At 37.8% G+C, this 23,794-nt stretch overlaps 1 protein-coding gene across 1 annotated transcript in view; it reads right to left on the bottom strand.

Annotated features, from left to right (window-relative positions):
* Positions 1 to 23,794, bottom strand: part of MYO1H (myosin IH) — an 835,299-nt gene that overhangs the window by 674,762 nt on the left and 136,743 nt on the right. The window contains exons 9-11 of the mRNA XM_044068514.1: positions 16,183 to 16,302; positions 13,350 to 13,417; positions 6,313 to 6,418 (exon numbers count right to left, since the gene is read on the bottom strand). Coding sequence (XP_043924449.1) covers positions 6,313 to 6,418; positions 13,350 to 13,417; positions 16,183 to 16,302 — 294 coding nt within the window. The remainder of the gene's footprint in view (positions 1 to 6,312; positions 6,419 to 13,349; positions 13,418 to 16,182; positions 16,303 to 23,794) is intronic.

Genomic DNA, 23,794 nt, shown 5'->3' on the forward strand with positions numbered 1-23,794 from the left:
GTGTGTGTGTGTGTGTGTGTGTGTGTGAAAGCAGAAGAGACTGTGTACTTGTGTATGGGAGAGAGAATGGGCTGTATGTAAAATTGTTGTGTTTCACTTGCTTATTATTTTTTAAGCAATATTTTTTTTTATATATTTGATGTAAAATGCTTCCTCCAACACCATTAAAATAGACTACAGCAAGTATGAAACATTAGGTGGAGAAATTATTTTACATCAAAAATATATTAAAAAAATAAAATAGTATTTAAAAAAATACATAAGTAATTAAAACACAACAGTTTTACAGAGATCCTGTTGTCTAAGAGCAATAATGCCCTCCAGGGTGTGTATTAATGTGTAACTAATGCCCTTCGAGGCCTCGGGCCTCACAACACCCCTGGGCAGGCATTAATTACACATTAACATACACCCTGTCAGGCTTTATTGCTTGCATGCCAGGCTAATAAGAGTTTAATTACTTTAAAATGGAATTAGCTGTAAACAGATAAAGAGTAGAAGACACTGAAGTAATTATAGGATGAAGATGGTTACAAATTATGAAGGAGAATTGAGGAGGTTCAGGTAAAAGGGAGAAAGAGGTAGTAGTGAAGAGCGATAGATGTATTATGCTGTATTATGACCAGTTACAGGAAAAGAGTGGTGACAGCAAAAGTTTTAGATTATGCAGGAAAATCACATGTACAGAGCTGGTGACTGACTAGGTTGGACTTTAGTTGAGTTTTAAATGATTTTAGGGAGTGTTCTTGTCATATTGCCAGTAGGATGTAGTTCTAGAATTTAGCAGGGTAGTGGGAGAGTGATTTGTCAGCAGAATTGTTGGGTTTGGATACATGTAATAGGTATTTGTCGCGTCTATATTATCTTGTCGAAAGATGACAATATCGAATGGCATAAACATTGAAAATGGCATACATCGAAACTGTTCTTGTGGGGGCTGCACCCCCACACCCCCCTCGCTAATTATATATACTAACTCCAAGATCGCACTACAGTGAGGAAAGAGCAACTTTTCTCATTCCCACTGTACCATGATCCCACAACAACACTTTCGATCTATGGCATTTATGACATTATTGCCGTTCGATATTTTCAACATGCGACAAGGTGAAGTAGACCCATATTTGTCTGATGAACTTAGTGGCCTGGAAGGGTTATATATTTGTATGAGGTTGGAAATGGATGGACAGTTGTTAGGTTTATACATAATGGTATGTACTTGTGGAAGTTGTCAGTAGGTTAGCTAATCTGGGAATTCCAGCCACTGTAATTTGCTTAGGGTGGCACAGTGGTGGGTTGCCTTCAGAAGGTTGGCAGCAAATTGTGCTATTTTGTAGTAACATTGCTCATGTTTGTTTAACAAGGTCACTTTGGATGTTATTAAGAATGTGTTAGAGTAGGCAAAAGGAGAGAAGAGGCAATGTGTTTTCTTATAGTGTTTGAGAGGAAGGGTTTGGCCCTATAGACAGAATGTAGTTTTCATGTAAATTTTTTCACTATATTTTAGATGTGTGTGTCATATTTGAGGTTCTCATCTACACAGGAGCCTAGCAATTTAGTATGTGTAATAAGTTCAATTTTTGCTTTGTTGGATGAGGTAACTGAGAAGGCTTTGTTGACTGTAAGCTATTTGGGAGTAAATAGGATTAGGTTAGATTTACTTGGTTTTAGGAATAGCTGGGCATATGTCAGCCAGATTTTAACAGAGGAAAAGGACTACTGGGTAAGTTCTTGTAGTTTGTTGATGTTTTTTTGTGATACAGATAACTGTGGCCTTTTCTGCATACTGTACAAGAGATGTAATTTTACAGGCTTTATGTAGGCCATTGATGAAGATGTTAAAGAGAATGGGTCCCAAGACTGATTTTTGTGGTACACCAGCTGGGACGGGAAGGAAGGATGAGATGTCTATTTGTCATTCTACAGCTTGAGCTCTATCTTGGAGGAAGCTATGAAACCATGATATAACAGTGGCGTTGAGTCCTTGTTATGAAGTTTGTGTAGAAAAATAGAGTGAAAGACTCTGTCAAAGGCCTTGGCTAAATCAAGGAAGAGGCAGACACTAGGTTTCTGTCAGACCTATTTGTGTTTACTGTATTGGTGAAACTAAGTAAATCGGTAGAGGTACTGTGGTGGGGATGGAAGCCATATTGTGATGAAGAGAGGAGGTTATTTTATGTTATGTAATGTAGCAGTTGTGACTGGATGCATTTTTCAAGTATTTTTGATAGGGGAGAGGATGGCAATGGGCTTGTAATTTGAGATTTCAGTTGAATACCCTCCTTTATGGAGGAGAAGAATGTGGCTTTTCCCCAGAGGTTAGGGACATATGCTTCACTGATTTATTAGAATTGAAATGGGGTAGTCTATTGCTTCTGCAGCCGTCTTAAGGTATTTGCCAGATAGGCTGTCGGGGGCTAAGGCATGGAATTCAATTTGAGTATTATTTTTTATGTTCTGTATGTAGTAGGTTTTGGTTGGAAGGAGAAGTTATGAGGAGGAATGGTTGGTGGTACTGTTGTCTGGTTAGTTGTTGGTATTAGGGGAGTTTTGAAGTAGTGATGAGACTGACTGAATGAAATGAAACTTGAAAGCATCAGCACAGTTGGTAGAGTTGTTGTTAGTGTTAAATGTAGGAGATGGTTCAGTGGTGTGGCCAGGACTGAACAGCTGGTTTATAAAGGACCAGAATGTTGGAATATTTGTAGTTTTTATGTTGCAGGTCAGTGCAGTATTTTTTTAGCTAAGTTAATCTGAGCTTTAGTTTGGTTTCAGAGTTCTCTGACTTTTTGGAGATTTCTTAGTGTTTTATTGGATAGCCACATATTCCAAGCTCTGTCTCTAAATCTCATAAGATGTTTTGTATTTTGAGTTTACCAGGGGTAAGTTTGGCCCTAACTCTCTTTTTTCTGAGTGGAACAAGTTCATTTAGGATGTCCAAGAAAGTAAAATTGAAAAAGCCACAGCATCATCTAGTGGAATATATTTTACAGCATTCCAGTTATATAGTTTTTGATAACAGATAAAGCAATCTTTGTTGAAATGTGTTAGGTTTCATGCTATGCTGAAATGTGGCTGTGTTTGAATATCAGTTTGCTTTCTTATGATAATTTTTCCAAGTTGTTTGGTTACTGATACCACGACAGGAGCGGATCCCATTCATAAGTCCAAGTATGATTAAAGTTCATGAAATTACTATTGTTTCAATCTCTGATGTTAGCCAGAAGTGCTCTTCACAGCACCTGCAATGTGCGCAGTAATGACTCCTTCTGCAATTCATATGGAGTTACATGTATCAGTAATGGGTCTACTATGAAACATCTAAAACCCATAACATCTAATTTCATAACATTGAGACCAGAACATCTAAAACCCAAAACATCCAAAACCCATAACATCGAATTTCATAACATCTAACACTACAAATCACAAGAAAATAACACCCCTCCACATATAACGACACCAAACTACCAAACACACTTTTTACTATGTTTCTGCAGGGGGGCAAACCCCCCTGCACCCCCTATGAGGGGTCCTAACCCCACTGTATCAAGCCCCCCTGCAGAAACGTAGTAAAAAGTGTGTTTGGTAGTTTGGTGTCATTATATGCCGTTATATGTGGAGGGGATGTTATTTTCATGTGATTGATTGGACTGCTGGGGGTCTAGATGTTTAATATCTTTGTCCACAGCGAGAGAGAATGTATTTATTGTTTTACATTTTTTCACTACTTTTGTATCGTTAGATGAGGAGAGAAGTTTCCGAGTCTTGTCTCTGACCACCACTGCCCTTGTGTAATTTCTCCAAATGTTTAGATTTTATACACCTTGATGGGAATGGGCCTCATTCCTAAGTCTGGACATAAAGTTCATGAAATCAGTTTTGCTTTAGTCTTTGGTGTTTACCAGGAGTTCTCTTCTCAGCAACCACAATGTAGATATAATTGCCTCTTTTTTCTGTTACTTGTATAGGTATCATGTCTAAATATGCCTGAAAATGATTTTTTGTTAGCCCATTTTTTCCTACTACAGCAGGAGCCATTTGTCATTATTCCACACAGCTGTAGTTTCTCTTGGCATATCTTGATATTCTGCAACTTTTCTTTCACTTCATACGCTGTTATAGTTGCTAGATGTCGGAATTTTGATAATCAGTTCTGCTTTTGTTGGATGAGGTGTTTATCCTATTAAGTATACAGTTTTAGTTCATCCTCAAAAAAGTATGAGATATCTTTTGACAGGGCAATTTTCTAAGAGTCAGATGGAATCCATGACATAGTCTGTTAAGTAAACAGCTTAATGGATTCAGGGCAAGGCAAAAAAGTAATGGTGACACAGAATCAGCCTGAAATATTCTATGTTAGATTCTCTAAGCCTGGATAGTAATTTGCCTCATTTTGTGGTTCACTTTCAAAATGGTTTATTACTTTTTCACAGTAAGTTCAATAACATTTATCAGTGTGATGGATCTTGTATATTTGTAACCATTCTGCAATCCAATAATGCAAAATTCTATCAAATGCTTTTTTGCGACCTATCCATGCCATATTGAGATTCATGTTCTTTTTACAGGTCTCCATTATGACTTTGTTTAGCAAACAATAATTCTTTGCTCCATATGATTTTTTTTATTACCCATCTGTTCTAATGCCATGACTGAATTTTTATTGAGATGGCTACACTCTGTCTGCATCATTTCGTATCTGTAGCTTGTATGTTGTTACGAGACATGTTATGGGTGGATAGCTCTTTCAGTGATTTTCAGATTCACAATGTTTTTTCCCATTATTAGTCATACTTTTTATCATTCCAGAATGTGCATATAGGTACCTTTACTCAAGGCTAAATCATAGTGCAAAGATGTTAATATCATTAATATCATTAACCAAAACTTGGGTACAACATCTAGACCCATCATTTTCCAGATGGGAGCTTTTCTTATCTTTATCTCTGTCTCATTAGGAGTTACTTCATTACAGTTCATATCCTCTGTATTTGAATTTCTTATTTTTTTCCTTTGACTTATTTTACATTCATTCAGCTTACTTGTTATGTTCAACTAGGTCCTCATAGACATTTTTCCAAAAGTATTAATTTCTGCGATTCTTGATGGTATCCAATTATTATTTTTTTCCGTAGCTCCCTGTAGTATTTCTTTGGGTCATCCCTAAACTGCTTGTTTTGTATCTTTTCTTGATATTTGTCTGTGTCATCTCCAGAGTTTATCAGCCTGTGCTGAGAATTTTGATTTATTAATAGAAATAGTATAACTCAAACCTTGATCTGTTTTTACTTTCTGGTTTTGTTTTAGTTCATTCATTTTTCTAACAGTTTTTTGGCTGACTTCTTTTTCTGTCGTCCTTGGATAATGATACTTATTTTGTTAACGATTTCACAGTTGTTTTTAATTGGTATTTCCTTTGTAGCGATTGATTTATTCTTTTACTAGTTTATGTTTTCTGTTGATAAGTTGTCTGTTATTAGTGGTGCTACACGGTAATGTAGTCTGTTAATGTCTGTTATATCGTATGGATCTTTCTTTATAGTTTCAGTTATTGTATTCATTTGGTACGCTACTTTTTAACAACCCATATCTTATTCATTTTTGGTAGCTTATTCTTATTTTTTCATGTCAGCAAAATAATGCTTGTGGTACAAGTAGCAACTACTTAGTAGTCGCACATGCAGTTCATTCCAGAGCAGGGAAGACCAGCTGAAGAAAGAAGAAGCTTTAAGACTCAAATGTAGGCCACATGGAAGGACAGAAGCAATGCAAGGAAGCAATCTATTAATCTATGGCCATCTTGGAAGCCATTACTTGCAGAACTGCTGTTCTTTACATATTCTATCATTTTCTCCAGGTCTCTGTTTGCTCCTTCCTTCACAAAGCTGTGTTAATTATTTAAGCTGCCTTTTATGAACTCCTTAGTGTTGTGTAAACTGTTACACATTTGTTTGGACCCTTCACCTTCAGGATTTATACTTCCAACCAAATGTGATACCAATTAACACACTGTTTATTCAAGATTTGGTTTAGTGCAGTAGCAAAATAATTCATGTGAAGACTGGAATGCATATTTCTTAATAGCAAACCATTCTTAATGACTATTGATACCATTAAACTACTGTTAGGTCATGAAGAACGTGAATGAAAGACTTATAACAGTTTTGAATTTTATCTGTGATGTTGCATTTTTATGAATTTTGAATTGTGTGAAAGAAGTAATACAAAAAAAGTAGTTTATTTGCATGCCTGCAGTCTATAAGTCTGTCTGGCTTATGAATGTGTATGTTTGGCATGTTGTTACCATACCTTAATTCCTTCCATCTGGTACTCTTCCTGCTCGGACTTTAATGTTAATTCTATTAACAGCTGATGCAGTTTTTCATTGCAGTAGTTAATGCAGAATTGTTCAAAGCTAGAAAGAAATATTTTTGTTAATAATAGCTACACACAAAGCTATGCAGCTTATAGCACAGTTTTTATTTGGGTTTGGACAGTTAATGCAAAGAAGGAACAGTGTTAAATCAGGAACTGCCAACTTTAAGGAGAGACTTCTTTCAGTTATGAAAACTGTTCTTTTACTCTACGAACACTTCACACAGAGCTAATTCCTGGTGTTGTGTACAAAATAATGCATTCTTTTCCTCTTTCAAACAAGCTCATCTACTTAACAGAAGAAAGGAGGCTCGCTCATATATTTAAGGCTATGGATACTGAGTAACCCTGAGCGATGTAGACATTACCAGTACCCCATTCGGATCTAGCAATAACAGCACCATTTTTTTTATTTGGCATTTTTGTGTCGGGTTATTTCTTCTTACTCCCTGACACTATGACCACCTTTCATTGAAATCTATTATATTCCTGTTCTGGTCATTGGCCACAGAGCACTGTGAATACACACCATGGGCATGATACACTTTTCCAACTATATCTGAATGTTTATATTGCTTCCTATACAGCCCCCACCCTTTGTGAAAGCCGAAGGCCACAAACACTGATGAAGTCATTTGCTTCAGCTCAAGGATACCTGCTGACTTTTAGTTGATGGTGACTCTTATGGTGCAACACTGAATCTCCAGCAAAATATTATAGATGATACAAAATCATCTCTGCCAATGTTTAGACTGATGCACAACACCCCCCCCAAAAAAAAGCTATCTTTGGAACACTGCCTCCTCCTTCCTTCCAGAAGTCAGTAGTAAGATGATGGAAGTTTTAAGGGATGCCCACCCAGAAAAAGAACAATTATCAACAGGGCATACAACACTCCAACATGAACACACAAGCACGCTTGCATGTGTATATACACACACACACACACACACACACACACACACACACACACACACACACACACACACACACACACGTGCGCACACACACACACACACACACACACACACACACACACACACACACACACACACACACACACACACATATACACACACACATAAGGGTTATGCTTTTATTTCATATGGTCTACTGTCTCTTGGTACATGGCAGGAAATGATGGTGTCCAGGCAGGGCATGTGATCCCACATAGGTTCATAGGTTCATAGGTTCATACTAGGCTATCTGCCCTAGGGCATTTATAAGCCTAGCCAGAATGTGTTTGGCTTTCGCCACCCATTTTAAATTTATTTTGCTATGCCCTTTTTCGAGGTTAGTATACTGTGCCTCTGTCTAACAGTGACACAGAAGTGATACCCGGGGTAAACCTACGATCTCCCATCCACTCATTAAGATTCCTCTTGAAGAGAGTCAATGAGGGACTCTGCCTAACCTGGACTGGGATTTTATTCCAGAGTGAAGGGAGCCTCTGGGTTATGAATCTGTCCCTCCAGCAAGTCCTATTTATTTCAGTGCTGAGGTACAAGTCTCTCGAGCGTGTAGCTCGATGGGATTTGAATTTTCTGAGGTGCAGCATGTCCACTAATTCCGGGTTGGACATGGCTTTATACGTCAAGCACAGATCGCCTCTGAACAGGCGGTATGCCACTGAGTAGAGCTGGAGTTTCTTTAACCGGGTAGCATATGGCATCTGTTTGAGCCCTTTGATCCTCTTGGTGAGGTACTTTTGGGGTCTTTCCAGTTGCTGCAGGTGTCTGGTAAGGTACATCCCAAAAGGGGCATTGTACTCAATTATGGGCCTGATGAGGGATGAGTAAAGAGGCATGATGACCTCCCCTGATCTAGATGTGAATGCCTTCATGATTAGGTGGGCTATATAAAATGTTTTTCTAACCACTTTGGCCACGTGGTTGTCAAATGAGAGATTGCTATCAACTTGGGTCCCCAGGTCCCTAATTACTTCTTCTGTACTTAATGGATTACCACCTATGTGGTAATTTGTGGGCACTTTGTTTTTGCCAAAGGGGACGACTATACACTTTTTGGCATTTAGCTTGAGTCCATTGCTCTGGCACCAGTTGTCTGTTTCTATGAGGCCCTTTTGGAGGATGCTTGTGTCGGCTGGAGAGTTGATTATGGTGCCCAGTTTGCAGTCATCTGCGAACTTGGTCAGCCACAGTCCCTCCGTGTTGGCCTGTACCTCCGAGAAATATATACTGAACAAGAGAGGTCCCAGGACTGAGCCTTGTGGGACACCACTTGTAACTGGTTTGGAGTCTGGCATGGCTCCAGCAATTCTAACCATGTGGGTTCTGTCCTTGAGCCAGTTTGCAATCCATCTAGTGACATAGGGGTTTATATTTAAGCTGGTGAGCTTATCTATAATGCCCGAGTGGGGTATTGTATCGAAGGCTTTTGCGAGGTCCAGGTAGGCTGTGTGGACCACCTTCCCCTCGTCAATCGCCTTGGTGACTGTTTCAAAGAAATCAACCAGGTTTAAGAGGCAGGATCTGCCCTTAACAAAGCTGAACTGGGTAGGATCCAGTGTCTGTAGGTCCCCAATATCTTTATTTATGAGGTCCATGATGATCCTTTCCATAGCTTTGCAGACCAAGCTAGTCAGGCTTATGGGGCGATAGTTTCCAGGATCCGTTGAGGCACCACCTTTATGGAGAGGGACCACTGTTGCTGTACGCCAGTCTTTGGGCACATATCCTGTAGTAAGGCTGAGATTGAACAGTAGTTTTATGTTTGGGTTCAGCTCTTCTTGGAGTTCATGTAGGACGCAGCCCGGGACACCATCTGGTCCCATTGATGCTGTGTTTTTTGCTTTGGAGAGGGCGGCTCTTACCTGAGCATCTGAGATGTCAGGAAGGCAGCACTCTGCTGGGATAGATATTTGCCCTTTTGGTGGGGGGGGAGAAGTTTGCGCTGAACCTGTCAGTTAGGATGTTGGCAATGTCTGTGGGTTCAGTGTATTTTTTGTCATTTTGGACTAATTCTGAGCATATCTGGGAATTACCACCCAGGTTCCTAACATAACTAAAGAAAGCCTTGTGATTATCCTTAGTGTCCTGTGCAATTTATCTCTCGAAGCTGGCCTTAGACAATTTTATGAGTGCCCGTAGTTTTTTGCTAATACTGATCAGTGATGCCTTCCCTTTTTGGGATTTTGCTCTATCATTTAGTAGCTTCCTCCTTCTATTGTATAGTTTGTTTATGGCTGGGGTCCACCAGACAGGACGTCTGCCTTTGGAGGATTGGGTCTTGGTTTTATTTGGGATCGCATGATCCATGCATTCCTGAAGGTGTTCATAGAATGCATTTATAAAGGATTCTGTGGTCTGGGCCGTATTTTCCACAGGCCTGGGGCCTTTGAAGGATTCCACCTAGGTTTTGAGGAGTGTGAAATTTGCTTTAGAAAAGTTTTTCACTGTGGTTTTCTGGGCAGGGGGTGGGGTCGGGATGTGAATATCCAGTGAGATTAGTTTATGGTCTGATCTTACCAGTGAGGGATACACTTCTGGTCTGGAGCATAGAGTCCCCATGTTGGTGATGATCAGGTCCAGTATGTTTTCCCCTCTTGTGGGAGTAGTAACAAGTTGTTCCATAGCATTTGAGTTTATAAATTCTAGGAACCTTTGGGCTAGGGTGTTGGAGCTAGAGTCATGCTCCCAGTCTATGTTTGGGTAGTTGAGGTCGCCCAATATAATGGTGTTTGGAGAGACCTTCATATTTTCCAGTGTTCTCAGGAAGGCTGAGTGGGGTTCCTGGGTTTGGGAGGGTGGTCTGTAGCAGGCTATAAACTGGAAGGCAGTTTTACCCACTGTTAGTTGCACATGGATAGTCTCTGATGCTTCGTGCTTTGCCACCAACCTGGAGGTGTGGGTATCTTTGATGAATATCGATACTCCCCCTCCTTTTGTGGTTCAGTCCAAGTTTTGGGACCGAAAAGCATGGTATGAGGTATAACCTGGTAGTGCTGGGGTGCTCTCGGAAGCCCTGAACCATGTTTCTGTTACTGCACAGATATCGATATTCTCCATGCTAAGGAGAGTTTCGAGTGCGTGCATCTTGAGGTTTAGACTTCTGGCGTTGAGTAGCATTACTCTTAGTTTCTTATCCCTTGTGATACCTATGGAGGTGGGTTTGTCTTTTGAGCCTTGCCTAAAAATGGCACTATGGGGGTAGCAAGAGCCTTTGCCAATATCCGGAAGCCCAGGGGTGACAGGTGCAAGCCGTCCCTAGTGAAGCATCGTGGCTTGTCGAGCATATCATTCCAAGCTGACAGGCATTGGATCCCCTTTGAATGACACCAGTACGTAAGCCAATTGTTGAAATTGATCATCTTGTCTTCATATTGTGGCATAATTCTTGGTGAGGGTAAGATGCTACTCAAGGTCAGGGTCATACCGGCCTGGGCTACATGCTCAGAGAGCTCCTTTATGTCTCTTTTCATGTAGTCCAGGGAGGTACGTCTCAGGTCATTCACACCAGCATGGACAATGACTGAGTTATATTTGTACTTGCCTTGGAGTGACCTGAGTGCTTGTGTTATGTGGCGGATCCTAGCGCCCGACAGGCTGCTCACCGTGACCCTCTCCTTGTTCAGCCTGGTGAGCGGGACATCAGTGTGCCTGATGATAGAGTCACCTATTACAAGTGTATCAGGTGTGTTGTTTAGTCTTAAGGGCTATGACTGTTCGGCACACTGGCTTTGTGAGATATGTGTTGCACGTGTTTTGTTTTGGGGTAGAGGTAGCATGTCCAAAGGAGACTGACAACTGACCTTTGGACATGCTAGAATAATATTGGGAATTCCTTAATAATTGAAAACAAGGGCCAGTGGGGAGAGAGGGTGTAGTGCTTATAATTTTTAGTGCTGACTTATATAATTGCTTTAGTGAGCAAGTGCCAGGTAACTTAAGTGCAATGTGTTACAGGTAACTTAAATGCAAAAACGACAAACAGTAACTTTCTTTCAAGTGAAACAAGGAAATAAGTACAGTAAGCAATGCAGATATCACTAGTGATCCACAGAAACGCTGAGAAGCCGCGTATTAGGTGGAATTAGCGTTCCAGGGAAATAACAAGCAAACAAACAACAAGCATATAAACAAAGCTAGATTCAGCAGGCCTGGATCTAGTCTATGCTACAGCAAACAAGGTGTACCAATTTCAGTAAGATACAGTTCAAATATTCAGGCACTATAAACCTTTAACCAGAAATTCCCAGCTCAGAAGGGCAGAGTCCAGCCTCTTCTCCCACAAGAGTGCAGACCACGAACCTTCTTAATGTAAAATAACTGGCCTGAAGCCCAAGTGCTTAAACCAGAACTAATACACTTTAAGAATAACAGACACTGGGCTGTCAATCAACAGTTCCCAACTTAGAAGGATGAAAGCTACCTGTCCTGACACCACAGTGCATGCCACAAACCTTCCTAATGTAAAACAACTGGTCTGAAGCCTAAGTGCTTAATCCAAAAGACTTAGAATGATAGCTACACTTTAATCAAGTTACTACCAAGCAGTAATAAATACAATTGAATACTTTAGAGAATGCCTGGATTAGTGCTCAAGTTACACAAACAAAGCTAGATCCAGCAGGCCCGAATCCAGTCTATGCCACAACAAACAAGGCATGCATAATTAGCTTAGAGATTCTAGTTTTACCTAGATTACTGGCCCACCTGAGATTGTATTTGTATTTTTCCCTGCTATCACTAAGGATACTCAAATAGGTTGTTGCATTCTGAGAAGAAACAACTAGACATCAGCTAACTAATTTGACTCCTGCAGTGCCTTCTGACACCTGAGTCATTCGCTGACTCCACATCACTGGCATCTTAGGTGGGTATTCTGCCCAAGCCAGCAGGATGTTAAGCTTTTACAATCTTGACAAGAACTGAAATTATTCTAGTCTGCATTATGTGAAAGTAACAAAGCACCCCATTTCCTATAGCTCACTTATTGTCATACATCTTTGCCACTCATCTGCCTTGTTGGGGGCCTCATTTCCTGAATCTGGTTTAGGTGACCCCCTGGAAGAATGCATGCTTTTGAACTCAGGAAGTGCACAGACCAGTGGAGAACATGATATGGAATGGGGCAACATTACCAAAATATGTTCAGCAATAAACAGTTAGTTCTAATATTAAAACCAGAATGTTTGAAATACCTGGATAATGTGAATATGTATTACTCTTCAAGGGTCAGTGGCACCTACCAAATATAATTTAAGCTATGGGGTGTAGCTGCTTGAATGTCTAAGCTAATGGGTCTAAGTTAATGGCAAGGCTGACTTCATGTCGCAGTAGCCTGAAGCCCTGAATGTGACCCAAGACAGTTGGCTTCCACTATGAATTTGGAAAGGGGAGACAGAGCACACTGTGTGCCATCTCATTCCTTTGCTCCTTGGACAGAAAGCTTGGGATTCAGTCATAGTGAGAATGCAGGCTTTAGTCACATAGTTGTCCCACTCACTGGAGTGTGGTGTAAAACATACAGCATCATAGGGGAGTTCTTCCTCTTTCACATTTGCTTCTCACTCATTTCATAAATTCCTTCAATCAGCCACAGTGTGATGTTCTTTTCTCTGGCTCTTTAGTTTTTAAGGGTGTGTCCTCACTGAAGTAGAACCAATAAGGGCATCTCCTCCAGCAAGAAAATATCCACCTGACAAGTATTTGACAGCAGGACCTTTTCCTCTCACTGGAAGAAATAAATGATCCAAAAGGGACAAGGATGTGCTGGAAGTCAACTAAGCTCACCTCAAAATGAATGAGAAATAGACAGTGGACTTATTTGCAATCACAAAATTATAGTAAACAGTACAGAATGGAGATATGCTTATGTAATTTTAGTTCTTTCTTCAGTGAGTAGCAAAGTGTAGCAAAATGTATGATTGTGAGTTTTACTACAACTTCGTATTACTGCATGCCTTCCATACTCTCTTAAAGAAATGTATTTAATAAGGCTATACTTACCTGTTCATTTCAAATACTTCAAATCCATAGATATCCAGCAGACCAATTACTGTTTTTCTACTTGGATCCTATTGGACAAAATGTTAAAATTAAACGTTATTTAAATAATAATGCAGATATTAAATAACAATGACAATGTTTCCTGTAGTTTGTAACCACTGACGTACGTTTGCATTGTGAAAGAATATGTAAACATAATAAATTAGTTTCTTTTGCAAATATAACTTTAGAAAGTGAATTGAACTAGGTAATAAATGAATCATCAACCATGTTTCTAGGATCTATATATGTCATCAGATCCTAACTCACTGCATGACCATTGTTCAGTCACTTCACAGTTCTTATTTTTTGTCCTAATGAAACCAAGTGTATTAGTTAGTTATTTGACCTAAACAATGAAAATGAAGACAAAAAAACATAATCATCTTTCATGATGGGTTGCCATTATGTATAACTGTTTTCAGTTTATATTTCAGTTATAGTGGAATCTGTAAATACAGTACAATTCCATTTATCATGTATCATGAGCTACAAATGGTGTACAATGAAGTGCTTATATGTATTGTGCAAATCTTAGCCAGAGACAGTATCGTTTGTAAACTATTCACCCCAATCTAGGGCAGGGAATTTTGTCCATTGTAGGCTAGACTTCTTAACTATGGGTCACTGTAGCTCTGTACTCCTCCTTTGCCTCTGGCTGAAGAATGCATAATTCAGTCAGTTGTGCATTAGGAACTCATGAAGAACTTAAAGGATTTCTTCAGTCTAATAGTTTATATATGTTAAGTTTAGATATGCTAATTAGCTCATGTACTAGAGTTGCACATCTCAGAATGTTCACAACTATGTCAGCATTTGCTTAGAACTGAGCACTACAAATTTTATACTCTTTCCCATTTTATTAATTTCTGAATCTTCATAAGTTTCAGTTAGAACATTGCCATCATTGTCTATGACTTCTGCTTTTTTGATATTTAAATCATTTTAATAATTTTAGTTCATACTAGTTTGATATTTACAGATTTTCATATTTCATACTTTGTTGAACTGCATGTACATTTCTTGCATATTATAATTCTGGTTGTATATCCTTGCCAAAGAGATGCCTCGTTTACCCGCTGGCACACCTTGGTCAACAAATGAATACATTAAAATGTTGAGCATTTCCTTTTTTTAATTATATTTTCTAGATAGAAAAGCATGGCAGAAGACCCAGTTTTTCGCGTTGCTCTACAGTATACCCGTAGGTGACATATATGTGGAATACATACATATCATATGCTGAAAGGTTAGGAAAAGAGTTGCACAATCGCAAGTCTTGAACTGAGTTCATTTTCTCGAATCCTGAAGCACAGAATCCTTAATGTATCACACAGCAGACCCCCATAAATTCAAATATTTTGTTTGTGTGTGTTTTTAAGGTAGATTAGTGCTTCTCATTCATTTCAAGTTAATTGGCTACGTTTCTATGGAACATGTCTTTAGGTAGCATGTGTATGCTTTTATCAATGGTCCAGCTCGCATGTATTTGTTCTACTCTAATTTTGTTGCATTCAGTTATTTTCGCTTTCTTTTTGCATGTCCATTACTGACTATCAGATCACACCCCAGACACCCTAATAATCCACTGTGTAGAGGGTCATTCCTTCCTTGGTTAATATTAAGGCAAACTGGGGCTGTGAGTGTCATATAGGCCTAGTTTTAGCCTTACCAATTCCCTGCACATAGCCGTAACATTACAGTGGTGTCACGTGATGGGCTTAAGTATGTAAGTGCCTGCCTCCATGAGCATGCAATCAAACAGCCCCACCTGTGCAATACCTCTGCCTTCAGTAGTAATTCTACCAGAGATAGTGCACCCAGACATATGCACCAAACCCCTACCCCACTGAGGGAGGTGAGTGGGCTCCATTTATCCATTCAATCTTCCCTCATCCTGTCTGACTCCCCTAGTACTGAGGACGCTACTCAAATCCTACTACTTCTATTGCAGAGAGGGCTCAGTCTTTCCACATAGTGTTAATTTCATATGTATTTTTTATTTATTTTACTAGGATACTTTGGATTTTGCTAGGATTTATAGTAGTGTTATAGTGATGCTTTTAATTCATTTTAGTACCCATAGGTAGTACTAAGTCACTTCTACAAGTGATACTGTTTTCCATTAAGCTATTTGCAGTCTGTGTTTTATTTTAGTTTGATTTTATTAACATTTTTTTAACATTTAATTCAACTATGGATGGATTTCATTTTCAAGTGGCTTATTTAAATATATGGGGGCTTGCACTCCCCCCATAAAAGAAGATTTTTTTTTCTTGACAATGTATGGCATTTTGATCTTCTGGGTTCTATATTTTGGCATTAAAACATTTGTGTATTTGATTTTATGCTATAGATCCAATTCCTGTAGAAAAAACTGAAATATAATTTCATTAGATGTCATTCTTCATTACCATAATTGCTTGAAATTATCTAATGTTTAAAGCAGAAACAGCTTTTCTGATACATGAGTATTTTGCTGGTTTTAATGGAATGAGAGACCCATTATGTTAGTTGTTAATATGAGTAATTGTACATTGTGAACATGTGCATAAGCATTACTGTAAGATATACAGGGAATTCAGAAAAGGCTTAATGTTAAGATTAGCAGACTTATAACATAGTCTGCCACAATCCACGGTTAGTATAACTTGCAGTGCAAAGGAAGGAAAATTGTGGTTAGAGAGAGTATTGCTGTATTTTTTAGATGGGTTGCCTTAACCTATATTGTGCATTAGCAATGACTTTTGATGGTAGTACAAATAACAGCAGCAAAAATATGTGACTTACTTACCTTATTAGCTAATGAATTATTAATTATATTGACCAACCAAGTGAAAGTTCGGCCATAAATAGCTTTGGCTAAGGCATCACGAACATACATAGACATGTCTATGCTCAGTGGACTTAAAACCTATAGATTACAGAACAAAAGTTAATTTTATATACCAGCTTGAATCTGAAACAGAAACAGTATAATATAATCCAAAATTGTTCCTGAATGATGAATAATTTTATTCAAAGATATAAGTACTTTAAAAATTAACTTTAACATAATTTTTTTTTTGTTAGGAAAACACTTGTCTGGCTGTTGGAGAGCATACAGAACACACAAACCTGGCAGGAAAATGTTACTAAGAATAAAAATATTTAATAAGGATCCCAAAGTCATCAATCCATGATGACACAATTTAGTTGATTTGCTATTTTTAATTTAGCTGCCAGTGCTAAAGTTCAGATGTATTGTATAATATGGGCTGATTATCAAGATACATACAAACGAGTGTAACACCTGTGACTTTTGTAAAAACATCATCATATACCCTCTCCTTTAAAAGTACTAGAAAAAGACAGCTGCATATCGGTCAGTGTCATGAACTATTATAGAACTCATTCGTCCTATTTCCAATGAATTGGGCAAAAACATACAATAACTTTAAAATACTTCAATCTATAATTGCCTGTAGCACTTCCTAATATATTACCATGTTATTCCAACATGTACTACAATTTAAAAGATCACGCCAACAATGAAGAAATGGTAAAATTCTTAACAATGTTTATTGGTCCATTGCCTTCATGTTGTTGCTGTATAGTTTAATTGTTGGGGGTTACAACTGAAATATGTTACTTTATGTGTTTAACTTTCAGGAGTTACAGCTGCTTACAAATTCTCAATATAAACACTTTAAAACTACTTTTTAAATGCTGCACAGATCATAAAAGCAATTATATACTTTCTCAGTAAGTGAAGTCTAAAGTATGATGTCACAGGTCCTGATAATGTACCACTGCAGCAGACTGTAGTAATTAATGTGATTTGGTCATGTTCGTTGGTACATCATGGCATCAAGTGAGTTAGGCACCGCAATGCACCTATGTTGTTGTAATTTAGTATTTATTTGGCCTGTTTTTTAATAAAAAGTTTGTAAGTTTTTAATTAATCCACAATCTAAATAAATCTACTGTGATCCATCATCACATCACTGTAAACAGAGCGAGCTCTGTGTCCATAGACTGTAATGGTGCACCTCTGTCCATGGACGGCAGTGCCCTCATTAAAGTCTATGGATGCACTTGACATTCTCACTGCCATGACGTCACTAGGTTAAAGTTTACTTTAATCATAGAGAAAGAGGTGATATAGAAAGCGTTTTCCACCAATGAAGTGAAAGGAGCTGTCGGACACCCTTTTATAATGCTACAGAAATGTTGTTCAGCAGAATGTATACTACTTTGTGTAGTGCAAAGGTAAGGACATTTTGATGACCAAATCACTTTAACCAAAAGTTGAAGAAATTCACAAATATAACAATATAGTCAAAACCATACTTTAATCTTCAATGCATAATTTATAATCCTTAATCCTAACAAACACAAAACTATACGTGTATTAAGACCATTGCAATGAATGCATAAATATTTAAAACATTGGTATATACAATGCATGGCACATTTATCAACAATAAATGTGGTAAATATCAATAAATGCAAATATAGCATGCCCATTGACTAAAAATTGGTAAAACAGGACATAACATGGAGTAATAAGTAACTGTATGAATATAGTGAAGCTGTTTGCTAGAGGAACTCTGCTATTCTAAAATCAAGGGAGAAAAGCTATGTTTAACAAATCTGATGCTCAACAGATATTGTAGAAAGAATATATATTGAAGGGGAAGATTATGAATGAAGGATGTGAGGAGATGGGGGCGTGGCTTGGATGACAAGCTGAAAACAGCTTTAGAAGATTCTGTAACAGATATAGACAACGGGTTAATAGAAAGAGAGAATAACATAGACTTTCTTCTTCAAGAAAACACCAGACTCATTGAAAAGATAGACATTGAGAATAGAACCAGAAGAAACAATATAAGAATCTATGGCATCCCGGAGCAGATGGAGGGGGACAATATGATTCATTTCCTGACTTCTTGGATACATAAAATCCTAAAACTACCTGAAGCACTAGCCTTCAGGATAGAAAGGGCACACAGATCTTTAACTACAACTTCCGTATCCAGTAAAAACATCCATCCAAAATGTATTATTGTAAGATTTATCTCCACTCAAGAAAAAGACCTTGTTTTAAGAACTGCCTGGTCCCTTGCTCCATTAAAAATTGGTGACCAAACTATCAGGTTTGACAATGACTTTTCACCCCTTTTAATGTTAAAAAGAAGAGCATGTGTCCCTCTAATAAAATCATTAAAAAGGAAGGAATCAAAGTACAACTCATATTCCCACAAGAATAAGACTATCCCTGACAGAAGGAAAGAAAACTTTTGACTGTCTCGAAGAAGCATCAACATTTGTCCAAACAAAGAACCTTTTAAGTCAGCCTGAAACCATGGATTCTACGATGAACTTAAAAAGGCAAGCTTCAAAAAATGAGTGGACTATTAAAGAAAAAAAGAAACCCAGAGACAAATGATTATACATAACTTCACATTTCCTGCGAGCTTTTGTTTTTTCTCTTCTGGATAATGTGGAATCATACACAGAAGGTAATGTAACTTTTTCTCTCCTATTATCTCTCCCACAACAATGCTAACTTTATAAATAATATATATTACTCAAAATTTGAGTAAATCAAAATCTTATCCAGCTGTAAACTACTATATTATAATTGTATATCTTTATATACATGGCATAGCACTAGTGAAATGGTATAAAATTACTTACTCATTTCATGTATTTATACATATTTCTTTTATATCCTATACTTATTTCTTCATGTATGTGCCTTCCCTTTTTGTTTTAGTCCTAGTGTCATAGTAGGAGAGAGAAATGCTTACTGTGTTACTGTTAAGAAAGTGGTGACATTTTATTATATATACATTTACTACTTAACTGAATGTCTGCAATGTGCTCCATTTAGCTAATATATCTTACAGCTGCATGTGGTTGGTAATTTGGAGTCTTTATTTTAAATAGTCATCATTTTACAAGTTATACTTCAAAGCTTCACTTCACTAGAAAATTCCCACCTACTTACTTTGTTGATCGAATTTTGATAACTTTTATGACAAGCTCAAGCTACTAAAGGCTTCAGTTAGCTCACAGAGTCATGCAAAATAATCTGTGCTGTCTTCCAGGATGTAGGCGTGACCTCTGAACCTATTTCTATTCACTGAACTCTAACAGCCAGTCAGATTCAAGAATGATCGTTTGAACTGTGGTTCATAGGTTCATAGGTGTTTATTAGGCTAACAACCACAAGGGCCTTTTAAAACCTAGGCATACATCCCAAATCTCTGACAAGTTCTGATACCCTTGATAAGTGTAAGCATGGGCCTGGGAGATGAACCATTTACAAGTTACCTCCTTGCATCAGAGACATAGGTGCCAAACCAGGGATGAATTTCTGGTTTCCCATTCAATTGTCCAAGTTGCACTTGAACTGGATTAGGGAGGAACTCTACTTCACATGGATGGGGAGCCTGTTCCATAGATGGGATAGTATCTGGGATACATCTCTCTCTCTCCAGAAGCTCCTATTTATATCACAGGCAAAGTTTAAGTCTTTAGAATGGGTAATTCTGGTACTTTTTGTTTTGTGGATATGCAGGAGGTCCATCATAGTGTGGTCTGACAATGCCCTGTATGCCAGGCATAGATCTCCCCTCAAAAGCCTATAGGAGACAGAATACAGGGATAGGGCCTTGAGGAGGTCTGCATTGGACATATTACTTTAGTGAGGAGCCTCTGTGGATGTTCCAGTTGCTGGATATGCCTGGTTAGGTACATACCAAAGGGGGCATTGTACTCAATGATAAGTCTGATAAATGCCGAATGCAGTGACATTTTTGGTGGTGTTTTCATTCATTTAGCAATTATTTTTATCTAAAAGTCTTATAAGCATATGTTTTACTGTAAATAGTGATTTATTTAATCTGGAATACATTTCTATTTAAATAAGAATTACAAATATGTTTCTGACAGTGACAGTTTTAAATGTATCTTTTTTTTTAGATAAAAATAATTTTAAGAAATTGTATATAGCTTCATGTTCTTAGTTCATGCATACATAGTATATTAAATTGAATTTTTCCTTTTGTATGTTTTTAATGTACATGCATTTTCCCATCTGCTTGTTATTAACATGCAGTAGCTAGGAATTCTCACTAGATGTCATGAGAGGGTTAGTTTGTGGCTTCTATGAGAGAAATAGTAAGCCTGGATATACTTTATCTATGCAGAAGGATATTAAAATATACAGTTTTATTTTCAAATTTAGAGTTTTTAAATTGTCCATAACAGTTTTAAAAATGTATTTGTCATAATGAATCAAGGAAAGCACTTTTCAATTTTACTTATAATAGCAGTCTCCATCAAATGATAATATTTAACATTATATCTATTACTGTCAATTGGTTGAACAACCCCATGAACAAGAGTAGTATCAACAAATATTTAATGCTACATAAAGCAGATTTTGCATTCATTCAGGAATCCAACTTAGTAACAGAAGATCTAAACAAATTAACCTTTAATGATTATAAGATTTTGGTAAGTTCAAGCTACAACCAGAAAAGAAGAAGTGTCCTAATTTTACACAGAAAATCAATGAGAAGTCCAGAAATAGTTGACTCATACTCAAGCAGTGATGGTATGCTTGCTTTAGTCATACTAAAACTAGATAAAAATATGTACATTTTGCAAACACCTACTGGATACCGGGTATTGGGACTAAAACTGTGAAAAAACATTTAGACACCATAACATTAAAGTCTAAAGGTGAGTTACTATTAGCAGGTGATTTTAATTGTATTGTGTCCTTCACTGATACCACCAGCTCTAAGCCCTTCAAGATGTCCCCTGTTGCCAAGCACTTGACCAACTACATAAAAGACAGAAACCTAATTGACATTGACGGTATAAAAATAGTATCCTCCCTGAAGTATTCTCACTACTCCTACAGATTTGGCATGCACACCAACATAGACAAAGTCTTTGTAACCAGTTTTTACTGGCCAAAACTGATAATGTAATGCTGACATCATGCCCTATGTCTGATCACCTTCAATGTAACACTTAATACTGATGCCTTAAACTTCTGCTAAAGACTACCTGCTTATCTAGTAACAGTACAAGGATTTAAAAGGATTTTTATGAACTAAAACTTACACCTAAACCTTGCCACCACAATAAACAGAACATGCTGGAGGGATAGATTCCTGTCCCAGCGACTTCCCATACTATGGAACAGACTACTTATCTATGTCAAACAGAGCTCTTCATTAGCACTCTTCAAGAAAAATCTTGATGATTGGATGGGAAATAGGAAATTCACCCCGGGGATCACTTCTGTGGCTCTGCTCGACAGTGGCACAGGAAAATAATTTTCTTGGGTGGCAAAAATCAGGGTACTTTTTGGCTAGGCTTGTATAGGCCCTAGGGCCAATAGCCTAGTATCTACCTATGAACCTATGAACCTATAAAAATGGTTTCTAGGTGAAATAAAGCTTTACTTAGATGCCAATAATAATGGAGAGGTTTCAGATATTATCCTATGGAACACTTTAAACGTAGTCTTACATGGTAAAGTCAAAAGTTGGTATATAAATAAAAGGAAAGAATGGGAAAAAAAACTGGTAGACATACAAAATAAATGTATGAACTAAAACTTACATCAAATGACAAATCTGCATTAGATGATATATGTAAACTGAACAAGGAATATCAGGATATCACACAGCATAAAATATCAATAAATCTGGAAAAAACAGATTACAGTCCTGCTCAATTAATCCCAAGAGTATGCACACAATTGCAATTAGATCTAAATATTTAAATGAAAAAAGTCATATAAAAGAACTAATATTCACTAGAAATAATCAGACTATCAAAGTTAAAGATCTAAAAAGTATCTTATTATGTTTTAAAAACCATTACAAGAATATTAATAATAATAACTCAAGTGATAAAAGTATAGACAACTTTCTTGCTAATAATATTCAAAAGAAGCTATCCAAACATGATATTAATAACATAGATAAACCCCTTTAAAGAATTAAAGGAACAAATAAAAAATCTTAAGTCAAAAAAGGCACCAAGGCTGGATGGTCTAATTCCAGAATTTTAAAAACTCTTACCTGATAACATCTTGAAAATCTTACTCAGTGCATTCAAAGAAGTTAAAACTACAGCAAACATCCCTCCCTCATGGAAGTATTCTATCATCTCTCCCATCTTAAAACCAAATAAAGAGACCAACCTTTGCACATCATACAGACCAATTTCTTTGCTTAACATTGATAAGATATTCATGTCTATCTTAGCAGACAGATTAAATAATATTCATTCAATATTAATTCATGAAGCCCAAACCAGGTTTATCAAAAACAGAAAGGTAGAAGACAATGTAATTAGATCACTGTCCTTAACAGACTTTGCAAACAAGAAAAAAAAATGAGCTTTCTATTTTAAGCCTTGATATAGGTTCATAGGTTCATAGGTTCATACTAGGCTATCTGCCCTAGGGCATTTATAAGCCTAGCCAGAGTGTGTTTGGCTTTCGCCACCCATTTTAAATTAATTTTGCTATGCCCTTTTTCGAGGTTAGTATACTGTGCCTCTGTCTAACAGTGACACAGAAGTGATACCCGGGGTAAACCTACGATCTCCCATCCACTCATCAAGATTCCTCTTGAAGAGAGTCAATGAGGGACTCTGCCTAACCTGGACTGGGATTTTATTCCAGAGTGAAGGTAGACTCTGGGTTATGAATCTGTCCCTCCAGCATGTCCTATTTATTTCAGTGCTGAGGTTCAAGTCTCTCGAGCGCGTAGCTCGATGGGACTTAGATTTTCTGAGGTGCAGCATGTCCATTAATTCCGGGTTGGACATGGCTTTATACGTCAGGCACAGATCGCCTCTGAGCAGGCGGTATGCCACTGAGTAGAGCTGGAGTTTCTTTAATGGGGCAGCATATGGCATCTGTTTGAGCCCTTTGATCCTCTTGGTGAGGTACTTTTGGGGTCTTTCCAGTTGCTGCAGGTGTTTGGTAAGGTACATCCCAAAAGGGGCATTGTACTCAATTATGGGCCTGATGAGGGATGAGTAAAGAGGCACGGTGACCTCCCCTGATCTAGATGTGAATCCCTTCATGATTAAGTGGGCTATATAAAATGTTTTTTTAACCACTTTGGCCACGTGGTTGTCAAATGAGAGATTGCTATATGCTTGGGTCCCCAGGTCCCTAATTACTTTTTCTGTACTTAATGGATTACCACCTATGTGGTAATTTGTGGGCACTTTGTTTTTGCCAAAGGGGATGACTATACACTTTTTGGCATTTAGCTTGAGACCATGGCTCTGGCACCAGTTGTCTGTTTCTATGAGGCCCTTTTGGAGGATGCTTGTGTCGGCTGGAGAGTCTATTATGGCGCCCAGTTTGCAGT

Source organism: Protopterus annectens, chromosome 4.part0, assembly GCF_019279795.1.
Source record: "Protopterus annectens isolate FY-2018-M chromosome 4.part0, PAN1.0, whole genome shotgun sequence".
NCBI classification, from domain to species: Eukaryota; Metazoa; Chordata; order Ceratodontiformes; family Protopteridae; genus Protopterus; species Protopterus annectens.